Source organism: Ananas comosus, linkage group 14 (assembly GCF_001540865.1).
Source record: "Ananas comosus cultivar F153 linkage group 14, ASM154086v1, whole genome shotgun sequence".
NCBI lineage: Eukaryota > Viridiplantae > Streptophyta > Magnoliopsida > Poales > Bromeliaceae > Ananas > Ananas comosus.
In genome coordinates, this window is record NC_033634.1 from 11,384,393 (window position 1) to 11,407,699 (window position 23,307).

Sequence of the window (23,307 nt, forward strand, 5' to 3'; positions counted from 1 at the left end):
TCCAGGCTCAAATTGCCAATTTCAAAATAGTGTTAGCTATAGGATTTAATGACTCTATTAACTATAAGAAAAGAACGAAAAAAAAAGGAAAAAAAAAGAAGAGGAGATTTAATATTGGTTATGGGGTACATATCAATGATAAATTCAACCTAATATTTCGATGAAGTATTAATATACTACTAAACACTGATGTGTATAAGCTTTACATGTACAAAGAGTTGGATTTGATCATCTTCAAACAGTTTATAGTGCTTTGTTTTCGATTCAATTCGGTTCGATTCTCTCTAAATCGAGTCGATAATGCCATGTACAAATTTCTCTATCCTACTATAATCGCATCGAAACTGTGTGAGAAGGGGATTAGGTTTTACTCGAGTAATTACAAGATTCTCGTCTGCGCGATGTTGCGTGCGAGTCCGTCAGCTTCGTTATCGAATTATATCGTTTCAATGGCCGCGGAGTCCTTCTCTCCTGCTATTCTGTGGTGGATCTGCTGCTATGAGAATTAAAAGAAGACAAAAAAAAGGAAAAAGATTAGTGCAAGAATAAGTAGAGACTATCCAATAACTGAAGCACAAAAATATGCAAAAATCAATTTTTTTAATACCGAAATCCTCAGCGTCGTCGTCGTCGTTTTGACTAGTGAAGAATGGAGTCAAATAGTTCTTATCCAATGCGCTGAACGATGTCGTGCTGCGTCATTTGATGACAGATCGAAAAGCAAGGAAGCGAGCAGTTGTTATGTAAAAGTTATAAAAATGACGGAGTACATGAATGGGGGTGGAGATGAGAAAGTGCTGGGATGAGAAAAAGAACCTTTTGTGGAACTCTTTGAGTTTCATCTTAAACCTGCTCCCAGATGAAGTGCCCTCTTCGTAAGTTGGAGCGATGTAGCCGTTATTATCTTCATAAGTCTGAAATTATGGAATTAAATTGCATAAAACTTACACATGATTGCGGCGGAGTATGAGTAATTAATATGCGTTTGAGGTAAACTGAAGAGAAAATAAGATTATTATAGAAAATGGAAAGACAAGGACAACGGAAAACACTGGAATCGAAAACCCTCACAGGTTTAAAATTAGCTTTCCAAAAAAAAAAGAAAAGAAAATAGTCCGTACAAGATTTTAACCGGAACTGAATCATGACTACCAAATTCTTAACTCCATTAGGTCGAAACCAGATTGTTTTTAACTGCTTTTGAGGTATGCACTTTCACCGGATGGAATACACTCGGTGAGAATCAAATGAGCAGAGCAATCCAACTTAGAGAAAACGGCAAGCATTGCTATCATAGAAAAAAATAGTAAGGAAGGAAATTCATGCTATCTTCAGATAACTTGCCTCATTTGGGACACTACTGTGGCCATCACCGACAACTTCCAGAGCTTCGAGCATGGTACCTGTTGATCCTCCAATCAAAAGCACCTGCAGGACAATGGAATGGAAATGAAATGCTCAGGGGGATGTACAAACTTACCACGCAGATACACGTCTCAGAGGAAGGGAAAAAAAACTACGTTATAATGCTTGGGTTCTCCACCGGAACAAGGGAAAAGAACGATATTGGATGATTCTGTGGCAGAGTCTGCTAATCAAGCGAAAAAGACAGTGGTCTAGAAAACAAAGAAACTTAAATGCCAGTTTCTTAGAAAACCACTATTCTGGAACCACTCAGATGCTTGCTTTTACTCACTGGTCTTTCCAGGTGCAAAAAACAACCATGACAAATGTCATTACATTATTTTAAATGTTTTCTATACCAACATCATTTAATTGAAACAGAAAGGGGGGAGGAAGGGAAACGTAACACTTACAGTTAGAACTACTATTGCTGTGGTGGCTGTGAATATAGTCTTTCCGTGTCCTTCAGGAAGTTCATGCACTGATTGCAGGGCGAGAGCAAAAGCCATGGCGCCTCTGAGTCCTGTTGCACATAGAGAAAGAAATTGTAGCAGATATTAACAATGATTTATTAGTCTGTGAAGAATAGTTTATGTACCTACCACTGTACCAAAGTGCTTTCTGATGCTTTACAGGTATTTTTCGATTTGCTGGTCGAACCAAGTTGACCAAGTAAGCACAAGAGAACACATTTGCCGCCCTATGGAGTAGAAGCATATCATAATGGGGGGAAAAAGAAAAAAAAAACCTAGCAAACAAAATAATATAACAGCATAAATATAAGAAAACAGGTAAACACATGCTTTTGTGGGGCGAAAAAGATGACATGAGTTCAATGAAGAGGCGGCCCGATGCCTGTAAGATTTGCATTGCACAGGTCATGTTCATTGGGCCATCCTTTTTCTTTTCCGCCTAGGTGACGAAGATGTACATGGTTCTTATTCAACTATACTCTTAAAGAGTCTTACTATGGAGAATTTTGAAGAGATATCTAATTGGCAGCCTAGTTCTAGCTTTTTGATGCCCAATGAACCAACTCTAATAAAAGGGGCAAGCTATGCCAGTGGGAAATGCAGAAGTAAATTATTTAAGGAAGATCAATAATCTAAATTATTCGATTATTTCAAAAGGTTATAAAATGGTATGACAGATCAACACATTCAGAGAAGCAGTTTGATGAGCATGAACTACTAATTAACAATGTACAAAAGTGGGTTGTTCATACCTCGCAACCACTATGAACAGCTTTTTTTTGGAGAAAAAACAAAATCTTTAGTCAAGGAAAAACTGTAATACATGGCAGATATAAAAGCTGAGAAAGTTTCTTCATAATGAACATTGAGGATACTATTGAGAAGAAAATAAAGCCCAGGTGTGACCAGCTATGTTCTTCCATAGCAATATCAAAACCCATGTATATAAACCTGCATCCAGAGAAAAACCAGTGAGGAATGGTAAAGGTGTCAATGAAAATATCGAAATAGACAAAACATAAATGAACAAATTGTTGATGTGCACATTTATCTTACACAAAAGTTTCCGCTAATGATGATATTAGGTGGAAAAACGCAGCAACGAAGCGCTGAGAGTTTTCTGACAAGTTGGAGAATGTGTAGTGCTTCATAAGCTGAAAAGAAACAGCAGATGTTTGATCTACAAATGATAATCTTTAAATATCATCATCTACAATCTTTATCACATCTAGCAAGATGCACTTACAATCCCCGTGAACAATATAGAGACAATACCAGACAAGCCAAGCCCTTCTGCTAACATATACCTAGAACAAACATATACAAGATGAATAAATCAGGAGTTCCTAATGCATTGAATGCAGGAGAGAGGGAATCCGAAATCTTACGAGAAGTAAGGAAAGAGGACAAATAGGCAGCACTCCAAGTTCTGGAGACTGAAGGAGATATGATGTTAGCTATTTGAAATTTGCAGCATATTTCTAGTAATTAAAATGTCAGGAAAAGGATTGCAGTACTCACTTGTCAATATCTAGTCCAGCATACTTAAAGAGCTGCTGCGTAGTTAAGGTCTCCCAAAATATACAACATAAGCTGAACAACAACAACACGCGCGTACACACACACAAACACACACACACAGGAGATTAGCAGTACGCAATAGTGCACAACAACTTCAAGAGAAAATGGAAGAGGGATCTCCGACTACTTTTCACTGATTTTATTAATTAACAGGATTTGTGGGATATCATGAAATTGAGGGTTGCAAAATGGGGAAATCATATTTCTCCCAAACAGGCTCAATTTTATAAAATTCAATCGTTCACATGTATGAAGCATGAATAACATAGAAAAAGAGTTTCAAAAGATACTTTGCATTGTTTACTAAGAAAAACTGAAGAAAAGACAACCTTTGATGAGCACCATTTACATGAGTGGTGTACTAAGCTGAGACAATGACAGCACATCAAGCCATGAAATCATAAGTAAGGTTCATATGAAGTCACAAGGAAAAGACTTTCTTTTCAGACTAGAACAAGAAAACTCATGGAAAACACAAATAGCCTTTTAATCCTAAAGATCATAGACGAAAAGATGTATCAAAAGGATATTAGAGCAGAAATAAAACCAACTCCAACTCCTGCAAAAGATACAAATAAAATGATTAGTAAACCACATTTAGTCGAAACTCTTTTGAGTGCACTGTTTGAGCAAAATAGCAAAATAGGATGCAATAAATCAATAAATTAAACTCTCATTCAAATAGATATAAGTCACTGTAAAAAACTTGCTCTGTCATGGATATCTTGCGAACAAAAGAAAACAAGTAAATGTATCCAAATGTTTACCAGATAAATATTTCATGCTAATTTTTGTAGTCACGTAATCTAATTGGTAATTATACCTTTTCTTTCTATCTTGGGCATACATGAAACAGAGATCACACAGAGCCAGAAGACTTGTCATAGTTAGCAGGGAAGATATGGTTCTCTAGTGACATACCACTAGGTAAACTGCCATGGTTGGTTTGGCAGAGCAGTTGACATTTCCTAACAAATATAATACTTCATGCAAAATGGATAACTCAATAGAGCGGACAATAATTGACATGCCTATCTTGCACCGGACTAGAGTATAGACTTTTGCTTACTAGTTAAATATTCATTATAAATGTGGGTTATACTCAATGATATAATGAACAATCGAAAACAAATGTTCTAGCATCTTATTTAGACTTATCAATTAGCAGAAAGCCAATCTGTTCGTAGCATGAGGTGTGTGAACATAATAAAAAAGATAAAAAAAAAGAGCGTAAGAGTAAATGCAGCAAAAGTTGATGCTGACCTGCAGACATCGAGCCAACAAATGTCTCGAGAAATTGCACAATGATCAGAAAAAAGTTCTGTCCTGATGAAGCATGGCTTCTCACTGATGACATTGTCCTGGAAGTGTAAATGCATTAAAACAAACGACTAGGTGCAGCAGTAGAACAAGCTCAAGCAGTTAAAACAAACCTGTACAAGGAAATCGCCATCTGCAGTTTGCAACATAAAAAGACAAGTCATAAGTCATAAAAATCAAAGATTACCACAAAATAACGGAATGATTAATTTCACATGAAAGAACTATAGACATACTGCATCATTCAAAACAGATTCCCCAAAAACCAAAGCATATAGGTTCATGTCAGTGCCAAGTTCCTGCATTTACAAGGATGAGAAATCTGATTAGCCATGCAATTTGTAGAACTGGGTTTCTAAATACAAGTATAATTACAGGAAGTGCTGGGCTTGTAAATACAAGTGTAATTAGAGATGGTACTCGCAAAAAAAGAAATAAAAAGATAAAAAGATTAACCGGAAGATAACAGAAGGAAAAAAATCAAGATAGATAATTAAGTAGCATTATTAAGAACTTCTTAAGCTTTAGTGGAATTTTATGGATTCCAATATCATTGAGAATGCCATCACTGCATGGCAGACCTATGCTGTGACTGGCAAAGATACAGATAAATATAGTGTTTCCAGAAGAAAATTAACTAAACCAAGCATTCAGAGCTATTCCTCTGGAAATTTCATAATAATTCCCATTGTCCAATAACATAAACAATCTTATATAGCTGCATTGCCGAGCTGCAAGAACCAATCTACTGTTGAAAGGATTCTGTTAGAGTTCTTCAGATTTTTTCTCTTTCCTTTTTTTTAAAAAAATTCTGATAGCAAAACTCACTAAAACAGAGTACTGTTGCTCAGTCAATGCATTTCACCGTCAAGGTATTACTATCAAGATTGCTCATTATGCCTTTTCCCAATAAATATGAGAAAAAATAGTGCAAAGCTCAAACTTAAAAAGTAATCAATAGAATCATCAAACTGTAGAACCAGATGTCAAACTAATGATAGCACTCAGAAAGATGTGCCAAACCATACTTAAGCACCTGGAATATGGATAACACTGTGACAGGATCAGTTGCTGATATAAGAGCACCAAACATAAGGCATTCAACCAGTGGGAGTTTATACATAAGAAAAGTTAATCCACCTAGGTACCTGCAATAGTATTACTTAAGTAGTTCAAAGAAAAGGAAAATGAAACTTCCATGCAATGACCAGGAAAAAAAAAAATTTGAAAACATGCTTACACTAGAACCCCCGTCACAACCGAAGCAATAAATGTCCCTAGAATAGCAAATGTCACAATGGCTCCGAAGTTTGAAAAGAACGGTTTCTGCCAAAGTAAATGAAGTCAGAGACACTAATAAAAAGAATACAGGAAGAACAGCCAGAAAGATATCCATGGTTGGAGTACTTACAGGTGCTAAGCTAAATCCAGATTGGGTAAGTTAAAGTTAAGAAAAACAAAACCAATGACGAGGTGCCATACTTAGAAAATTATACGTTTCAAACGAAGATGATATAAATTCCAATGACGATGAACATGTAAAAAGGATATAATATAATTGGAGGTAATAAGAATAGGAAAAAGAACTCCTCGTGAAAATTGAACCATGTCCTGAAAAGGAAGCAAAGAGTCAATTGTAATAAATAGCTCATGATAATGTTGTAAATATAGGATGTCTGCGTACGTGTGCGTACGTGTGTGCACAAGATACATATTCATATGTACAAGTGCATATGTGTATATACATACATATCTATATGTACAAGTGCATATGTGCATGTACTTAAGTCTATACATGTTTGTGTCGGGCATGAAAATACAAGCCAATTTTTCACAAACAAATTCAGCTTGTATAGGACTAGGTTACTTCACATGGTATAAAAGCAGCTGGACCACACCACTTTTTAGTTTTGAAACCCCACCCTTCCGTTCCTGACTCCACTACATAGGCGTTTTAAGAGTTGCGAGACCAGACCTAACGGGGACGATTATTACAATAAAAACTACATGGTCCTTCCATCTGCTAACAGCTTAAGCATTTAGAGTTAATCGTTTCAAACAATATGTGAATTTGCACACAAACACACACATTTTGCGTCATATATTTGCATACAAACATGAATGCAATGAGAAATAAGCAATGCAAACCTAATGTTGGTTTCTGTATTTGAAATATTAGCAAGTCCTCCAACAATTAAACCTGCATCAAAAAAGTGACAAGCTTATCATCTTTTCCACTATAAGCAACATTCAAGATTAAAGAAGAACCCTGATTACTTGACGACAGTATTGCACAAATACAAAAAATGGAAAGCTACCTCATGCAAGGTAACCTAAAAATCCTAAAATTATGAAACTTAATCCAAAGAATAACTATATAAAAATCTAAATACTTACAAAAAAAAGTGCACGAAATGTATTTTTTTTTTTAAATGAAATGTTGCTTTACAGGATTCAACTTATTGCACAAAACTCAAAGCAACAGTTCACATTTCCATGACTGGAAAACGATTATGTACCACAGAAATGAAAGCAGTAGCGGACTTCCCGTAGAAATATGTTTCTCTCAGCCCGATTTTAATTTGCTAAGTTGATGATAAATTGGACTGCACTAGAATCTATGAATGAAGAACTAATCATCGGTCGATTCCTTTTGGATGCATTCCCTTAATATGATCACGTACGGTGCACAATTTTATGAAGAATCTGCTTCAGCATCCATCAGTTAAAAAAAAAAAAAAAAGGATTACAAGTCTCTATCCTCCCTACTTGCAACAAGGTCAATATATGGACCTCCTGCACCTAATCAACGATCATTTCCTTGAATGTTTCACCTATTAGAGAATCAAAAACTAGAAATTATGCACCATTTTTAATCCATTCACCAACATTTTGACCTCAATTTAACAAATCCCCGTGAAAAAAAGAAAAGCCCGCTACAGCATCTATGATGAAAATAGTAGTAATCTCAACCTCTCCACTTTCGAAATGGTTGACATCTACGTCAAGAACATGCTTATCAATAAGAAAAAGTGAAGAACTAATCAACGGTCAATTCCGTGAAAAAGAAGCGATTAATGCACCATTTTCGATCCATTCGCCCAACATTTCGACCTCGATCGAGCAAATCCCTACGAAAACGGAACCCCCGATACAATAAGCGAATCGAAAAACGAGCGACCGTATACCTATGAGGAGAGAGGCACTGGCCTCGGGGAGGTAGTAGAACTTGTGGCGGCGGAGGAGATGGCCGAGGACGAAGGAGAGCACGAGCATCGAGATCTGGAGCAGGATCCCCACCCCCGCCGCCTGCTGCTCCTTCCCCGGTGGAGCCGCCGCCGTAACGTTCAGCTCCATCTCCCCCCTTCCCGCCCCCCCCAAAACCCTAACCCTAGCTCGCCGCCGCTTCGAAACCCTAGCCGCTCCTCCTCTTCGGCGTCGTCGTCGTCGTCGTCTTCGAGAGTCTTCGTTTCTCGCACGCGTCGAGGGTCGGTAATAGCGAGGAAAACGAGGAATTCTTGCCGTGCACCGGGTCCACCACGTGAGCAAAAATTGGCCAACGGTTATCGACGTTGGCGGTCCACGGATGACGTGGTGAGCCAAGTCGTTCACTAGTTTCCGCGTCGCCTTAAACATGCACGGAGACCCCTCAATTATTTTGAATTAGGACTTTTGTTTTGCAGGTAGCCCCCTCTTAAATATTTTTTTTTGCTAACACTTCACAGAGATGGTCCTTTTCTTGTCATGCAAGCGCCACGCTATAAGTAGGCTAACTTAAATGAACACGACAATTGATTTACTGTATCCAAACACGACAAATAAATCGTCTTGTTTGTTGTAACATGTTACCCATCTTTTTTATTCACTCGGCCACTGCACATCTTCATCACGACGACCTCCAAATCACTTAGAGGCCGTTTGGTTGCATATAGTTACAACTGCATTGCACTGTATACAAATACAAATTTGATATTTATTTTGGTATATTTAACTCTAACTGCTGCAGTAGAAACTACAAGAGGAGGCCCAACTGCAGTAGTTAGAAAAAATAACTTTAAGCAAAAGATAAGCTTACCTCTTTAATTATTTTTTAAACAACAAAAAATATATTTTTTATATTGGAGATAATCTTACATCATATATAAAAAATAATAAAAATTTTAAAATTAAAAATTATTTCTCAACTGTATGCAACCAAACAAATAATTTACAATTGTAATACTTTCTACTACATCTGACTAAACAGAATACATATAGTTACAGTTGCTTTATTTCGAACTGCATACATCTTTAACTACACTGCATTTGTAACTACATCTAACCAAACAGCACTTTAGATCCAACACAATTATGATAGTGATTCACTCGAATCGGAGGCGATCACAGCAGGCGTGATCCTCTCGTTCGCTTACTCGACGCAATCGGAGGCAAAACCCATTTTAAAGGGAACATGGCACTTCATTTGCCGTGTTCTCTCATTTTAGGAACAAAGCGGTGAATGAATTACCGCATTACCGACTCTTCGGTTGGCCTCTTCTGTTCCGCATGTCGCTTGGACAAGAAAAGGATCATTCCTGCAAATATTTTAGACAAACATACACAGTTAGGGATGTAAATGGATATGGATACCCGAATTTAATCCGAATCCAAACCCGACGGATATGGATTTTATCCGATATAAATGGATATGAATTTGGATATGGATATCAAAAATAAAAACCCGACGGATATGGATTTGGATATGGATATTGACTATACCTGATCCGAACCCGAACCCGAATCCAAACCCGAACAAATTTAATATGATATAATATATAAAAAAAATTCAAGCCTTTAGATCTGAATCTAAAGGCCAAAAAAAAATACTTACACTTTTATAATTATATTTGTATATAAATAAATAATATAGATTATTATTTTCAAAATTTTTAGCCCAACATTTTTAGCCCAATATATATATTTGTATATTTCGGGTTCGGGTTTCGGGTTTTTGCTCGGGTTCGGGTTTGGATGTGGATTTTTAAAATCTATCGGATTCGGGTTCGGGTTTCGGATTTGATAGTCGGGTTCGGGTTCAGATTTTTAAAAACCCGCCCCGAATCCAACCCGTTGACATCCCTATACACAGTGGCGGAATGCGCGAAATGTTTTAGACAATGCTAGTAATGAGAGAACAAACACAATCTCTACTGAAAATTTAATTGACAAAATTTCGAAAAAGAGAAAAAAAGAAACACATAGGTGCAATTTTGATGATCATTCATAATTGGCTACCACAATGAATAGGTAGCTTAGAATTACACAGTAAATCAACCTTCGCGCGCGCGCGCCCTCGAATAGATGGTACAGATATTATAGTGCATTCACAATTAAGTTACACCAATATGCATCTTTGAAGAGGTTGAAAACAGAAAGAAAAAGAAAAGGAAGAAAAAAAAAAATCAAAGCAAATGGACGAAGCCGTCGTCGTCGTCGTTTACATTCTCATTTCGAGGTCGGGAGTGATGGCTTTCCTCTTCAACCTGCTCCCGGTTTCTAAATTCTTTCCGTCCTTCATCTCTAAATCTGCGCCCGTGGCAATGGCTTCACCCCGCTCGCCCATACTCAGGTCGCCTTCGTTGTCGCCGTCCGGATCTCTCAAACCCAAGTTCAAGTTCAAGTCGGTCCCGCCGCCCTCCTTCTCAGAACCTCGGGTTTTATCCGAAGCCTGGAAAATATGATACCGAATTATGGAGCTTTATTGGATCCTTGGAATATATTTGTTTGGAAAAAAGCTTGGTAAAAACAGGTGAAAATGCTTTACTTAAAGCCCCTTACTCTTGCTTATAAAATCAAAATTTTAATCACGAAATAGATGCGGAGTTTTAAAATAGAAAAATGAGAACTTGCGAATTTATGGGAAAAGTACAAATAAAACTTATAATTCCACGAGGAGATGCAAATTGCCAAATAAATAATCGATAACGCGAACCTCTGTTGAGGCATCGTTGGTATCGGCTTTCCCATTTGAAGGATCAGTTTCGGTAGGGGAAGGGTCGGGATCGTTGGGTTTATTCTCATCTTCAGACTTGACGGCAGTCTCTTGCTTCTGCTCTTCGATTACAGCAACCTGTGAAGACAAAACGATTTAGAAAACACATAAAACTAACGAACAAATGTCATCATTCTCGTCAGACATGAAATAGCGAGAATAACCTGTGTCTACATCTTACATCTAAAATAGGTCAATATCTTTAATACCCCTAACAATGCACCGTAGGAGTTAGATTTTCTCCGTCTCCTATATTCGCGAAATATCCAAGAACAGAGTAATGATCACAAATAGCCCTTATCGTCCAACTCTTTTTAAAATGAATGCGATTTGATTTACGTAGCATATCTCGATGTCGAAAGACAATTATAAAATCATTGGAAATTAGCACACAGATCACTTGTCCACATGTTCATATTCCGCCATAGCAAAGGCGACTTTAGAGTTTAGACAAGAGAAAAGGCCATGAAAAATGTAGTACAAAAGCTAGCCAAGTATTTCACTATATAATATTCTGGTCCGTCAGGCTACTGCTTTCCGATGCCTCTTTCAAATGCTTGCCAAGTCGCTACCACATTGCGCGTTAACTATAACAAACTTAGAACGAATTCTTGTACAAACGGTATACTTCGACTACGAAAAAGGAACTAAAATAGTGTATATAATATGCTTGAAAGCATCATAAGTATAACTCATGACTCGACCTGTGGAAACTCTAGTTCGAGGTGTTATCCGTATTGCATTTGGTTGGGGATAGTGAGAATTTGCACTAAAAAAAAATAGCCTGTTAACAGGGATAATGCAATTCCATCCTACCCCTAGGAATTGTTGCTGTCGCCAAAAAATATGACAACCAAACAGGATATTCAAGCCGCCAGATTTTAGGCGGGAATTTCATACGTCCCGAATTATAAGCTGTTTCTTACGTTCTTTGCAAGGGTAATTGTGGAGTAATACATCATATGATATAACTTTGACTTTCACCTACTGTCGCTAGCATTCGCAAGCAGTGATTTAAAAGTCGCTAGACATAGGAAATTTAACTACCATTGTCAAGAGTTGATCATTCAACTCTTCATCAAACTTCTTTTCGGCAAACTCCTCTTTTGTTTCATCAGGTAAATTGTCAGAAATCTTAGTTTTACAGATCAAGCTTCATGTTTTAATGTTGTTTTCGGAGGAAAAAGAGGAGAAATATGATTAGAAGAAAAGGAAAAAAAAAGGGGAAAAAAGAAGAGGAAGAGATTAGTTCACAATCTATTGCACCAAAATCCCAGGACAAGTGAAAATTTGACTAAGCTTCAAACATACACCGCCAACACCAAATTCACACTTGTACACACTAAAATCAAACCTTTAGGGGGTGTTTGGGTCCTCGGAAAAGCGTGGAAAACTGTTTTCCTGGAAATAGTTTTTCATGGAAAACACCTTTTTCCACAGTTTTTGTTTTCCGGATAAAAATTCGAAAAATGAAAACACTAATTTTTCATGAAATCTTAAAAAACAAACTTTTCCATAAATAATGCTTTTCCTGTGAACCAAACTCATAGAAAATAGTTTTTCAGCCAGAAAACTATTTTTTGGGCTATTTTCCAAGGAACCAAACACCCCCACCCTATTCGAGTTTAGACTAATTACATAGCAAAATTAGTATCTTCCCCTGCCCTATTCAGGGCCTGTTGATATTGAGAGCTATCTAACACTATTTGACAAATTAGAGTTGGGGCGAAATTATATACGGATATGCTTTTCTGATTTCCAGTGAGACTGCAGAAAATATATCAGAATCAATTCATTGCGATATGCAATGTGATATTACGTACGGAACCAAACAGAGTACTTTTTTTTTTTCTTCTTCGTGCCTATCGTACTTTCTCACCGCACTTTCTCCTGCATGTAATGCTTTCTAGAATCTACACGCAATCTACCAAACGAAGCCTCAGACACTTTTGAAAAGTGAAGCACAACAAAACCCTAGAAAAGTAATTGATTCACAACTAATTTTAAACCAAAGTTCCCAGATAAGTGGAGAAATCAAGTAAACTGATCCCAAATTTACACCACCAATCCAACACCTAAACTGCAAAAATCATCACAAAACCACAACTCTCTATTTACGCTTTTACCAACTAAAAATCAAACCTTTATACTAAAATCATAGGAAAAGAAACATCTCTCTACTATTCGGACACTTCTAAAACAGAAAGAGAAAAAAAACAAATCAAAACCCTAAACAATTGCAGGTACCAAATTAATCACAACAATTAAGCCCCAAATCACAAAACTAACACAGGCCCATTTGCTCAAATCCCCAAAAGAGCACAAATTCAAAACAAACAGGGGAAAATAAAGAGATGAACAAATCAATCCCAAATTTCCAAACCAAACACAAATTCATTTGCTCAAATCCCTTAAAGAGCACCACCCGATACTCAAAATCAAGGTTTGCGAAACAAACCATTCTCCTCTCAACATCAAATCAAACAGGGGAAAAAAAATAGATGATCGAATTAAAAAAAAAAAATCCTAAGCCACTGCCACAAATCATGCCCAAATCACCAAACCAAACACATGCCCATTTGCTCAAATCCCTTAAAGAGCACCACCCGATACTCAAAATCAAGGTTTGCGAAACAAACCATTCTCCTCTCAACATCAAATCAAACAGGGGAAAAAAAATAGATGATCGAATTAAAAAAAAAAAATCCTAAGCCACTGCCACAAATCATGCCCAAATCACCAAACCAAACACATGCCCATTTGCTCAAATCCCTTAAAGGGCACCACCCGACACTCAAAATCATAATTTGTGAAAGAAACCACTCTCCACATCGGATCAAATAAGGGGGGAAATAGACGAAGACTCTTTCGAAGAGGCGAGACTCACCGGGACGTATCGGTACTTCCTCTGCGGCAGTGGCGGCTCCTCGGGCCTCGCCGCAGCGGCGGCGGCAGCGGCGGCGGCGGCGCCATTGCAGGGGGCCCACTTGTAGAGGAGGAGGTGGGAGCGATTGGAGGAGGAGGAGGAGGAGGCGGAGGTGGTGGTGGTGGAGTTAGGGTTAGGGTTAGGGTTAGGGTTTGAGAGCGGTACCCACGTCTTCTTCCACTTCCTCACGGGGCCGCTGAACGCCGTCGTGGGCCCGTACCGCGTCGACGACCGACCGAGCCGAGCCCCCACGCCCTCCATGGGAGGAGGAAGAGAGAGAGAGAGAGAGAGAGAGAGAGAGAGAGGGGAAGCGCTTTTCCCTGTAGCAGAGGGGGAGAGAGAGAAAAGAGAGAGAGAGAGAGAGAGAGAGAGAGAGAACACTTTTCGTTGTGTTGGGTGAGCGCTTTTCTCAGGGAAAAAAAAAGGACTTTTTTCGAAAATAACCCTGTAAAATTTCGTATTTGCCAAAGTAATCCTGTGAAATTTTTATTTGTGAAACTAACCCTCCTCTCGCCACGTGGGCGCCACGTCAGGGATTCCTCAAAAAGACGGTGAATCGTTCACCGTCTTTAGTACAAATCCCTGTTTACCGTCTTCTAAAGACGGTGAACCATTCACCGCTTTTAAACAAAAATTACAAAGACGGTGAACGATTCACCGCCTTTTTGAGAAATCCCTGACGTAGCGCCCACGTGGCTAAAGAAGGGTTAGTTTTACCAATAAAAATTTCACGGGATTAGTTTGGCAAATACGAACTTTCACAGGGTTATTTTCGAAAAAAGTCCGAAAAAAAAAAGAAAAAAAAACTTTAAGTACACAAATACTACACACTATATACTATACTATACTGTAGTAAAAACTTTTTTTCAAATAAACCCTTCAAGAATCCATAATTTGCTAACTAGTCCTATCAAATTTTTATTTGGCCAAATAATTCTATTTTATCCAACTTGGCGCCTTACACGATATTTGGTTAAATAAAAATTTAAAAGAGTTATTTGATAAATTATTAATTTTTTAAAAATTTATTTGAAAAAAAGTTTTTACTACAGTATAGTATAGTATATAGTGTGTAGTATTTGTGTACTTAAAGTTTTTTTTTCTTTTTTTTTTCNTCCAACTTGGCGCCTTACACGATATTTGGTTAAATAAAAATTTAAAAGAGTTATTTGATAAATTATTAATTTTTTAAAAATTTATTTGAAAAAAATCCAAAAAGTTCTATATTGTAATACAATACGAATTACTTAATACGATAGTAGTATATTTTTAGTTTGGCAAAATTACATAAATCTTTTATATTTTATATTTTTTTAACTATTCTCCTGTATCTTTTTGCTTTAATTTAACTTCTATATTTTGTAGGGGTAGTTTCGTATGTATCCCTCTAAAGTTTTAAATTTTATAAGTACTCCTTCAAATCTAAAATATCACATAGGCTCCTATATAGTTTCAAAAGTACGGAGGTTTCCGTACTTACAAATCGCTTTCGATGATGGACATTCGATTCGGAATCAGTTCTATTAGACATAATCTACGCTATTGGAACTATCTAGAAATCAAATTTTATATAATTTTTTGACCTTATTTGTCTAATAAACGAGTAGCTTCAAAATAACGGGTGAAAATAAAAATATTATAAAAAATAGTGATAAAAAACTCAAATTTCAAATCAGTAGTATTAATCTTGCTAGTGATGTTGTGTAGTTTTTTTTATTAAAATTTTATGTAATTTGGATTGTTTTATACCGTTGACGTTAAAAACATGCCACATCAGCAGTTAAAATAGTTATTTTTTAGACCTTTTGACCACTTAATAAATAATGTCGAAAAATTATGAAATTTAATTTTTAGACAGTTTTAATAATAAAGATTATACCTAATAGAGCCAATTATCGAATCAGATGTTTTATTATCGAAAATAACTTACAAGTATAAAGGTCTCCGTACTTTCGAAAGCACAGTAGACGTACTCTATATATATATATATATATATATACCTCTCTAAATGTATAAGATAATTATAAATATATTCTTTATTAGATTGAAAAAAGAATTAAATAGAAGTGAATTTAATAAAAAAAAAAAGAAGTAGTCTTTTTATTAATTTTTTTCTTTTCTCTTCTTTCTTATATTGTTGGAGGGAAAATTTTGTAATTTTTTAAATTTTTAAATTTTTTTAAGAATACGACAAAACGTTGGGGATAGTTTTTTTTTTTTTAAATACAGTAGATAACTAATTAGTAATGGTGGTCCCCTAATTTTGTAAAAAAAAAAAAAGGGACTGAATCGCAATAATGGGGTAACTCAGGGAGCATTCAACATAAGAGCACTTTTGTTTATTTGTTATTATTATTATTATTATATTATTATTATTATTATCGTCTTGGTTCGGAAATTTGGTCGAACACTCTGTGTGCAGTGGCGGAGCCAAATCTAGAGAGAGAGAGAGATGAGCATCGTCCCCAAGGAGACGATCGAGGTGATCGCGCAGAGCATCGGCATCCCCAACCTCTCCCCCGATGTCGCCCTCGCACTCGCCCCCGACGTCGAGTACCGCCTCCGCGAGATCATGCAGGTCCACCAACAACCCCCGCAAAGCCCCTAGGGTTTCACCTCCTTTATCCCGATCCGCGCTCGTCGTTTCTAGGGTTTTGATTTTGATTTTTTTTTTTTTTTTGGTTTACGTGCGCAGGAGGCGATCAAGTGCATGCGCCACGCCAAGCGCACGGTGCTCACCTCCGACGACGTCGACAGCGCCCTCAGCCTGAGGAACGTCGAGGTGTGTATGTGCTCTCTCTCTCTCTCTCTCTCTCTCTCTCTCTCTCTCTTCTATTGAAGCTTAAATTTGCTGCTAGGGTTTCGATTTTGGTGGGTTCTTTTGATGTTTCTAGGGTTTCAGGGATTGTGAGTTGGGTTCTTCGTCTACAGAAGGATGTTGTGAGCATCAGGGTCATGCATTAATTCCGTATCAAGAGTAGAGCAATTAGTAATATCAGCCCAAGTGTAAATATGCAGTTTGGAGATTAAANTGTGAGTTGGGTTCTTCGTCTACAGAAGGATGTTGTGAGCATCAGGGTCATGCATTAATTCCGTATCAAGAGTAGAGCAATTAGTAATATCAGCCAAAGTGTAGAATTAGAGCTTATGGAATTAATAAGATGAATGAAAATATGGAAAAGTGCACTTATCAGCAGAAACTGCAGAATTTAATGTTTTTTTCACTTCCTTTATACTGGATAGTTGTATTTGTTAATTTTGTTGATATGTTTTATTTTATTTTTCCACTAAATCATATGTGAATGATATGCTCATCCTAAAAGTGTAATCGAAATTTGCATAACTGCCACTCTGCTTAATCAGCCTGTATATGGATTCGCTTCTGGTGATCCTTTGCGCTTCAAGAGAGCTGTGGGCCATAAAGATCTCTACTACATTGACGATCGAGAAGTGGATTTCAAAGAGGTGGGAATCTCTCTCAAGATAAAGTAATCTTCATTTGCTTTATGCATGCTATTTCATATATTGAGATTGAGATGGTGCAGATAATTGAAGCGCCTCTACCTAAAGCGCCTCTTGATACTGCAGTTGTGGCTCACTGGCTAGCTATTGAAGGGGTGCAACCTGCAATTCCAGAAAATGCTCCTGTTGAAGGTTGATTTGATATTTTGCATGCTACAAGTCAATTCTCCTTTCAGTTGTTGTTCTCATTGTTATAATAGATCAAAAATTTTGACGGAAATCCTATACTCTTTTCAAGAATTATAGTTTCGTAGTCAAGCACTTAAATCCTAGATCGATTCTGATTATGATATCCCATGGAAGAAGAAAATAAAACTTTGCGAAGGTAGAGAAAAAATTATTATTATTGAGGATTTGGAGACTGGAATGATGGACTTTAGGCCTGTAAAATCATTGAACTGTTTATGTAGTTCCCTAGCGTGTCCATTTTAGAAAAGCTTTACGTAATGGGGTTGAGTCACGGCAAGGCTGTGACAAACTTGGACCCAGGCATCATAATATCTCATGTAGAGAAAGACCTTCCTGGATGGTGGGATAAGATCACGGACATTTGACCCTTTATAGACTCTGCAGCAGCAAGATCTCGTGGATTGGCTGATTGGGCTGCTTTTTTATTTATATATGCATTTGCTTTTAAACTTTTCATCTTGAGAACTTCACTATATAGTTGATACAGCATAGGACAGGTCACGGCTTACTTTTGCCATCTCCTTTTTATTCAAAAATAAATAAATCCCTTGTTTTGACCTTACCAATTTTATCTGTTCTTACATAAACATGCTTCAATGTAGGAGCGTTACAGTTAAGACTGAAAATGTTATTTTCTTGACTCTGGCTTTTACTTCCAGCAATCTCAGCCCCTTCAGAAAGCAAAAAGTCTGAACATGGCAAAGAAGATGGACTTCCTGTTGACATCAAACTTCCTGTTAAACACGTTTTGTCTAGAGAACTACAGGTATAATTCTCTCTCTAGTAAATCATTGTGTTGACTGTTGACTATAGATAATTAGCTTATTGGAAAGATAACTATAATTTGCTTCTCATAAATTGTTCATTCTTTCTTTTTCTTACTTTTTTCAGCTGTACTTTGAGAAAATTACTGAGCTTACCGTGAGTAAGCCTGACTCCGTCCTGTTCAAAGAAGCGTTAGTGAGTTTGTCAACGGACTCAGGCATTCATCCGTTGGTTCCTTACTTTGCATACTTCATCGCAGATGAGGTTTGTATTATTGAATTCTTGAGCAACCAAGTGCACTAACTTTTGCAATATTTATTATAGCATAAATAATCTGGGTTTCAGGTGGCCCGAAGTTTAAGTGATCTCCCCGTTTTGTTTGCTCTCATGCGCGTCGTCCAAAGCCTTCTCCAGAATCCGCACATCCACATCGAGCCTTATGTAAGCAAGTCTATTATCTTTATTAGGATGTTCTATCTAACATTTGTTTCTTGAAATTTTGTACCACATGTTCAATTTATTTGGTTCAAAGTCATTTTTGATGTTTTTTTTTTCTTTTGTTTAAGAGACAATAGATAAAATTTCTGTTTGAACCTTGGGCGTTTATATACATGAAAGCTGTTTCTTTGATTCCAGACAACAACAAAACTTTCTCTTTTCCTGATGAGTGTTAACTTTCTTCAATTTCAGTTGCATCAGTTGATGCCATCAATGATCACATGCATTGTCACCAAAAAGTTGGGGCACAGGCTTTCAGATAACCACTGGGAGCTTAGAGATTTCTCTGCAAATCTAGTTGCCTCAGTTTGTAGAAGGTGAGATATGCTGCTATCCTAGAAAATTTCAAATTTTCAGTGGACAGTTTGTATGGCGACCCCATGTAGGAGTTTTGTAGTACTATATATAGCAGTTCTCCTTCTGTAACAGGGAAATACAGTTCCTTGTATGCTTCCCTTTTTCAACTTACTGATGATCCTAAAGGGTGATTTTTTTCCAACATATAGCTGTAGCCCAATGCTCAATTATTTGGGAAACTGACAAACTTTTCAAAATTGAAGAGTAAATACGTTGATGGTGATATATTTTTTGTCTACTTATGGAATTTGCTATGAAATTATATTTCAGATGTTCTAGGAATTCAAGGATCAGATGAGTCGAATGAGACTTCAGAACTTTAGCCCTTGTAGCTGTTTACTTGTTGCTATGTTGTGTTACTTATTTTCCTTCTTCTACAATTCCGGGGACATGACGTTGTTTTGTCTATTTTCGGAGGTTTCACAACATGTTTTGTTGTTCTACCTGCAAACAATCGGAATAACTAAGTAAAATTTGTCTCAGTCGGAGTAAAAAACACCCAAAACTCCTAGATCTTAAAGCCTTTCCTACTTATGGTGATTATCAAGCTTCTTTTTTCAGAATGCACTAGAAATATCCACTATTTCTTTTGTGAAAGTAGCTGGAAATTTCACTTCGAAAACTCGTCTGTCATTTCCAAGTACATAGATGCTCTAGATATATAAACTAAACCATTTTTCTGCCATTTGGAGAAAAATCCGTAAGATTTTTTTTTATAATACTATCATTTTAAAGTATGGAACAACATCTGCAGGTTTGGCCATGTGTATCACAACCTCCAATCCCGAGTGACGAGAACCCTTCTTCATACTTTTCTCGATCCGGCTAAAGCATTGACGCAACACTACGGTGCCATCCAGGGGCTCGCTGTGTTAGGGCCCACTGTGGTACTTCCCCTTCCTGTTTGTTGTCCTTCGCTGTCTCTTTTGTTTCGTTTTTGCTGATATCTGCATCTTCAATTCCGTTCAGGTGCGCCATCTTATCCTGCCTAATCTGGAAACTTACATGCAACTGTTGGAGCCAGAGATGCAACTGGAGAAGCAGAAGAATGAGATGAAGAGGAGAGAGGCTTGGCGTGTTTTTGATGCCTTGTTGGTCAGCTTCTTAAATTTGTTATCATCCAACTTTAGACTTCTACTAGTAGTTTGTAAGTAATAATTTGTCAGTGGATTTCCGTATTTCAGCGTGCTTCCGGTAAGTGCTTGTATGATCGGCTCAAGTTATTTCCTGGTTTGCTCTCTGCACCAGCGCGTTCTCCTTTGAATAAATCAAGACTTGCAGTTAACTTGCCAAGTGAGTATGCCTCAAAATCTATTTTTAACGATTGGTCAATATGTTTAGTATTTGTTCTTTGTTTTGAAGCCTTAGTTTTCTATATCACTAAACAGGATAATGATTTTGATAATCAAATGTCGAATTTTATGTTGCGTACGGCAGAAGTTAGCGAATGAATATGCATGATTCCTGGATCTCTAGCTGCTGTTGTTATCATAACATGTTTCTCTGCTTTGTGGTTTCTCTTTTAAGGGCACAATATGCACGGTTTACTTTATACTCGAGAGTATAATATAATATATATTGGGATAATATCTAAAGATACCCTTCAAAACTTCAAAAATATCTTATGTACCCCTGGTTGTCCAAAATGCCCTTATTGGTTTTCAAAAATTCCTGCAAATATCCCTTAAAGCCCTAGGGTTTACTGATAGGATTTGGTGTTTAGAAGGGTTTTTTGGGAATAGAAGGGTTATAGTTTGAAAATTTTTATAAAATTTTCAGGGTATAAAAGCAAAAGCCTCTATTATTATATTTTTATCTTCTAACCAAATCGAACTCTTCCCGTGAAGTGCGAAATTATATGGTTACGAGTTTTCTTTTTACCGTCATTTTGTTGTTTTATGTCACTTTTTTAGTCATCAGTTGTTAATATATTTGGCATCATTTTTGCTTTGGTTTGATACTTGATAAGTTAAAAAGAATGCAACCATGGTAGTAACATTCTTTTCATTTTCATCGATTAGAAAAAGCCGCGGCACCAAAATTGGCGACACCGTAGCTCAACATAACATTAACATGAATTCTCTTTTTCGAACCGCGGAACCATAGGCAATGCTCAAACACAACAACCTAACATAATGCTTTTTTTCTTTTCCTTTTTTTCGTTTCTCTCATTGCCCCTGTTCAGATAAGCGCAAGCCGAGCACCAATCTCTCGCCACAGCAGCAGCCACCGCTGAAGAAGTTTGCGGCGGATCCGACAGCGAGTTCACTGCCCCCCATACCCACACCAGCAAACTTTCAAGGGGCCAGCGCAGACGGGTATCCGGCCCAGCCATCCAACTCGGGGATCGCGCCCTCCTCTTCGTCGGGGCAAATGGCGAACGAGGGCATCACGGGCGCAATCAGAAGAGATAAAGGCGGCGCGGGGGGCCGACCGCAGAACGTCTCGGCAGTACTAAGCCAAGCCTGGAGGGAGGATTTGGATGCGGGGCACCTCTTCGCGTCCTTGTTTGGCTTGTTTGGCGAAGCCATAGTATCGTTCGTGCCGCTCCCCGAGATGTCGCTGTTGCCGTAGCTTACACAATAATCTCGACGTGATTATCGTTAATCACGCTAACCGGTAGCTTTCGCCATAATTTAATTTTATAGCGGCATTGGACGAGGTAAGAGACGTAAATTGCTTTTAAAATTTTTGGACTCTCTGAAACATTACTAACTTGTTCCTCAACCTACCACTGCTTACCATACTTAGTTAAAGTACAAGGTATGAACATAACATAAGCTTCTGTATTTATCATCATTTTTATCACAAGTATACAACATAGTATGTCATATTTATCTGCAAATTACAAACTTATTTCAAGCACTAGTTTTAAATTAGAGCTTGACGCATTGTACCGGCTCGAACGCTAGCACCTCGTTCTCCAGATCGTAGAGTATGTGCGCGTATTCTGCCACGCCAAGTTACCGAACATTGCTGTACCATTGGTGCAGTACTTGCAGGGCTGGCAGGCGAGCAAGATGAGGTCGCTGCCAATATCGGCAATTCCGTCGTACGACACTGCAGGGGCGCCGATGGACACCTCCGAGAGGTATTCGTAGGAGCTTGCGTGTGCCATAGCGGTGACGTTGGCCCCAGCGGACGAGCTCGCGGCGACCTTGCGAGCGAGATCGATTTGCCGCTGCCGGTGAATGCATCACAAGTTATAAAGAAGAGTGCAAAGGAAAAGAGAAGCGTACAAAATTGTTGCGTTTGGGCCATGGTGAATTTCTTAGGACAAACACTATGTAAGATGCATATATCTATGTGTGTGTGTGTGTAAAGTATAAAATATATGTATCCAAGCTATACATTGTCGAATGTGAGTGAGCTGACCCAAGCTCATATTCGACTGGTTAAAATATCGAGCTAAAAATTTCAGCTCGTGTTCGGCTCGTTTATTATACAAACGAGTCGATTTTGAGCCCATTTTGAGCCAAATATGAACCGACTCGTGAACAGTGAGCTCGAAAGCCAGCCTTATGGTCGACTATTAATGGATATGATGATTATATTTGCAAACTTATGCGATTTTAGATAAACATATTCAATGACTAAAACCTTGTAAGGAATTGTTGGGATTCATATGCAATTAACCCATATTGGTCCACGAAGTTGGTAGACCAGGTCCAAGCAACAACATTACACTACTAAATTCTCAAAAATATTGTTAGTATTATTATGGCTAAATTACAATTTTGGTCCTCAAATAGCATAGCTTGGTCCTTGACACTTTTGGTTCTCGAAAGAATTTAAAAGTGCCTATCGATACGCGTTGTATCTATCGTGTCGTATCGTACAAATAAGATAACGAAATGATACAGCCACCACATTAATGGCACAGCTCTAAACTCTTTTTTTTTTTTAATTTAGTAAATAATTTTTTTTAATAAAATTTAAAAAATTTGATAAAAATACATAATAAGCAATTAGAATATTTTATTACTAAAAAAATAAATATTTTATGCAATTATATGTTGGCACCCTTGTGACCAGCACACATAGTACCGTACTATGTCTGTAAATTTTCGGCACGATTTCATGCCACGACACTTAAATACTTTCATGAAATATTATAAATTATTATAATCAAGTCGTATAATTCAATTTACGTGACTAAATATTAATGTACTGCTAATATAAAAGTAATAGAGTATTATAATTAGGTTGTATGATTTAATTATAATAATTTAAAAATTTTG

The 23,307-nt window shown here is 37.4% G+C and overlaps 3 protein-coding genes across 5 annotated transcripts; 1 reads left to right on the forward strand and 2 right to left on the reverse strand.

Annotated features, from left to right (window-relative positions):
* On the reverse strand, positions 140-8,150 carry LOC109720642 (sodium/hydrogen exchanger 6-like). Of its 2 annotated transcripts, none has more exons than XM_020247882.1 (22): positions 7,967-8,150; positions 6,927-6,978; positions 6,330-6,389; positions 6,190-6,214; positions 6,019-6,104; positions 5,815-5,926; positions 5,015-5,077; positions 4,892-4,911; positions 4,722-4,819; positions 3,989-4,017; positions 3,399-3,430; positions 3,266-3,313; positions 3,124-3,184; positions 2,934-3,031; positions 2,753-2,828; positions 2,630-2,649; positions 2,007-2,104; positions 1,818-1,927; positions 1,345-1,428; positions 817-914; positions 608-693; positions 140-493 (listed from the first exon to the last, which is right to left on the reverse strand). In XM_020247882.1, exons 1-22 carry the CDS (start codon positions 8,133-8,135, stop codon positions 447-449), a joined length of 1,572 nt encoding a protein of 523 aa, XP_020103471.1. In that variant the 5' UTR covers positions 8,136-8,150; the 3' UTR covers positions 140-446. The 2 variants fall into 2 exon arrangements, with proteins under 2 accessions (XP_020103471.1, XP_020103470.1); XM_020247881.1 differs by having other exon boundaries at positions 140-496.
* Positions 9,997-14,089, reverse strand: LOC109719884. Its single transcript, XM_020246718.1, has 3 exons — positions 13,697-14,089; positions 10,750-10,887; positions 9,997-10,485 (listed from the first exon to the last, which is right to left on the reverse strand). The coding sequence occupies exons 1-3, from the start codon at positions 13,994-13,996 to the stop codon at positions 10,255-10,257; spliced, it is 669 nt and encodes a 222-aa protein (XP_020102307.1). The 5' UTR covers positions 13,997-14,089; the 3' UTR covers positions 9,997-10,254.
* Positions 16,109-22,627, forward strand: LOC109720042 (transcription initiation factor TFIID subunit 6-like). 2 transcript variants are annotated; one of them, XR_002218859.1, is made up of 13 exons: positions 16,109-16,313; positions 16,431-16,517; positions 17,099-17,200; positions 17,281-17,389; positions 18,106-18,212; positions 18,338-18,475; positions 18,557-18,652; positions 18,902-19,026; positions 19,821-19,953; positions 20,036-20,161; positions 20,251-20,359; positions 21,252-21,728; positions 22,060-22,627. XR_002218859.1 is itself a non-coding variant. In XM_020246911.1 (12 exons), the coding sequence occupies exons 1-12, from the start codon at positions 16,188-16,190 to the stop codon at positions 21,638-21,640; spliced, it is 1,647 nt and encodes a 548-aa protein (XP_020102500.1). In that variant the 5' UTR covers positions 16,110-16,187; the 3' UTR covers positions 21,641-22,627. The 2 variants fall into 2 exon arrangements, 1 of the variants encoding a protein (XP_020102500.1); XM_020246911.1 differs by having other exon boundaries at positions 16,110-16,313; positions 21,252-22,627.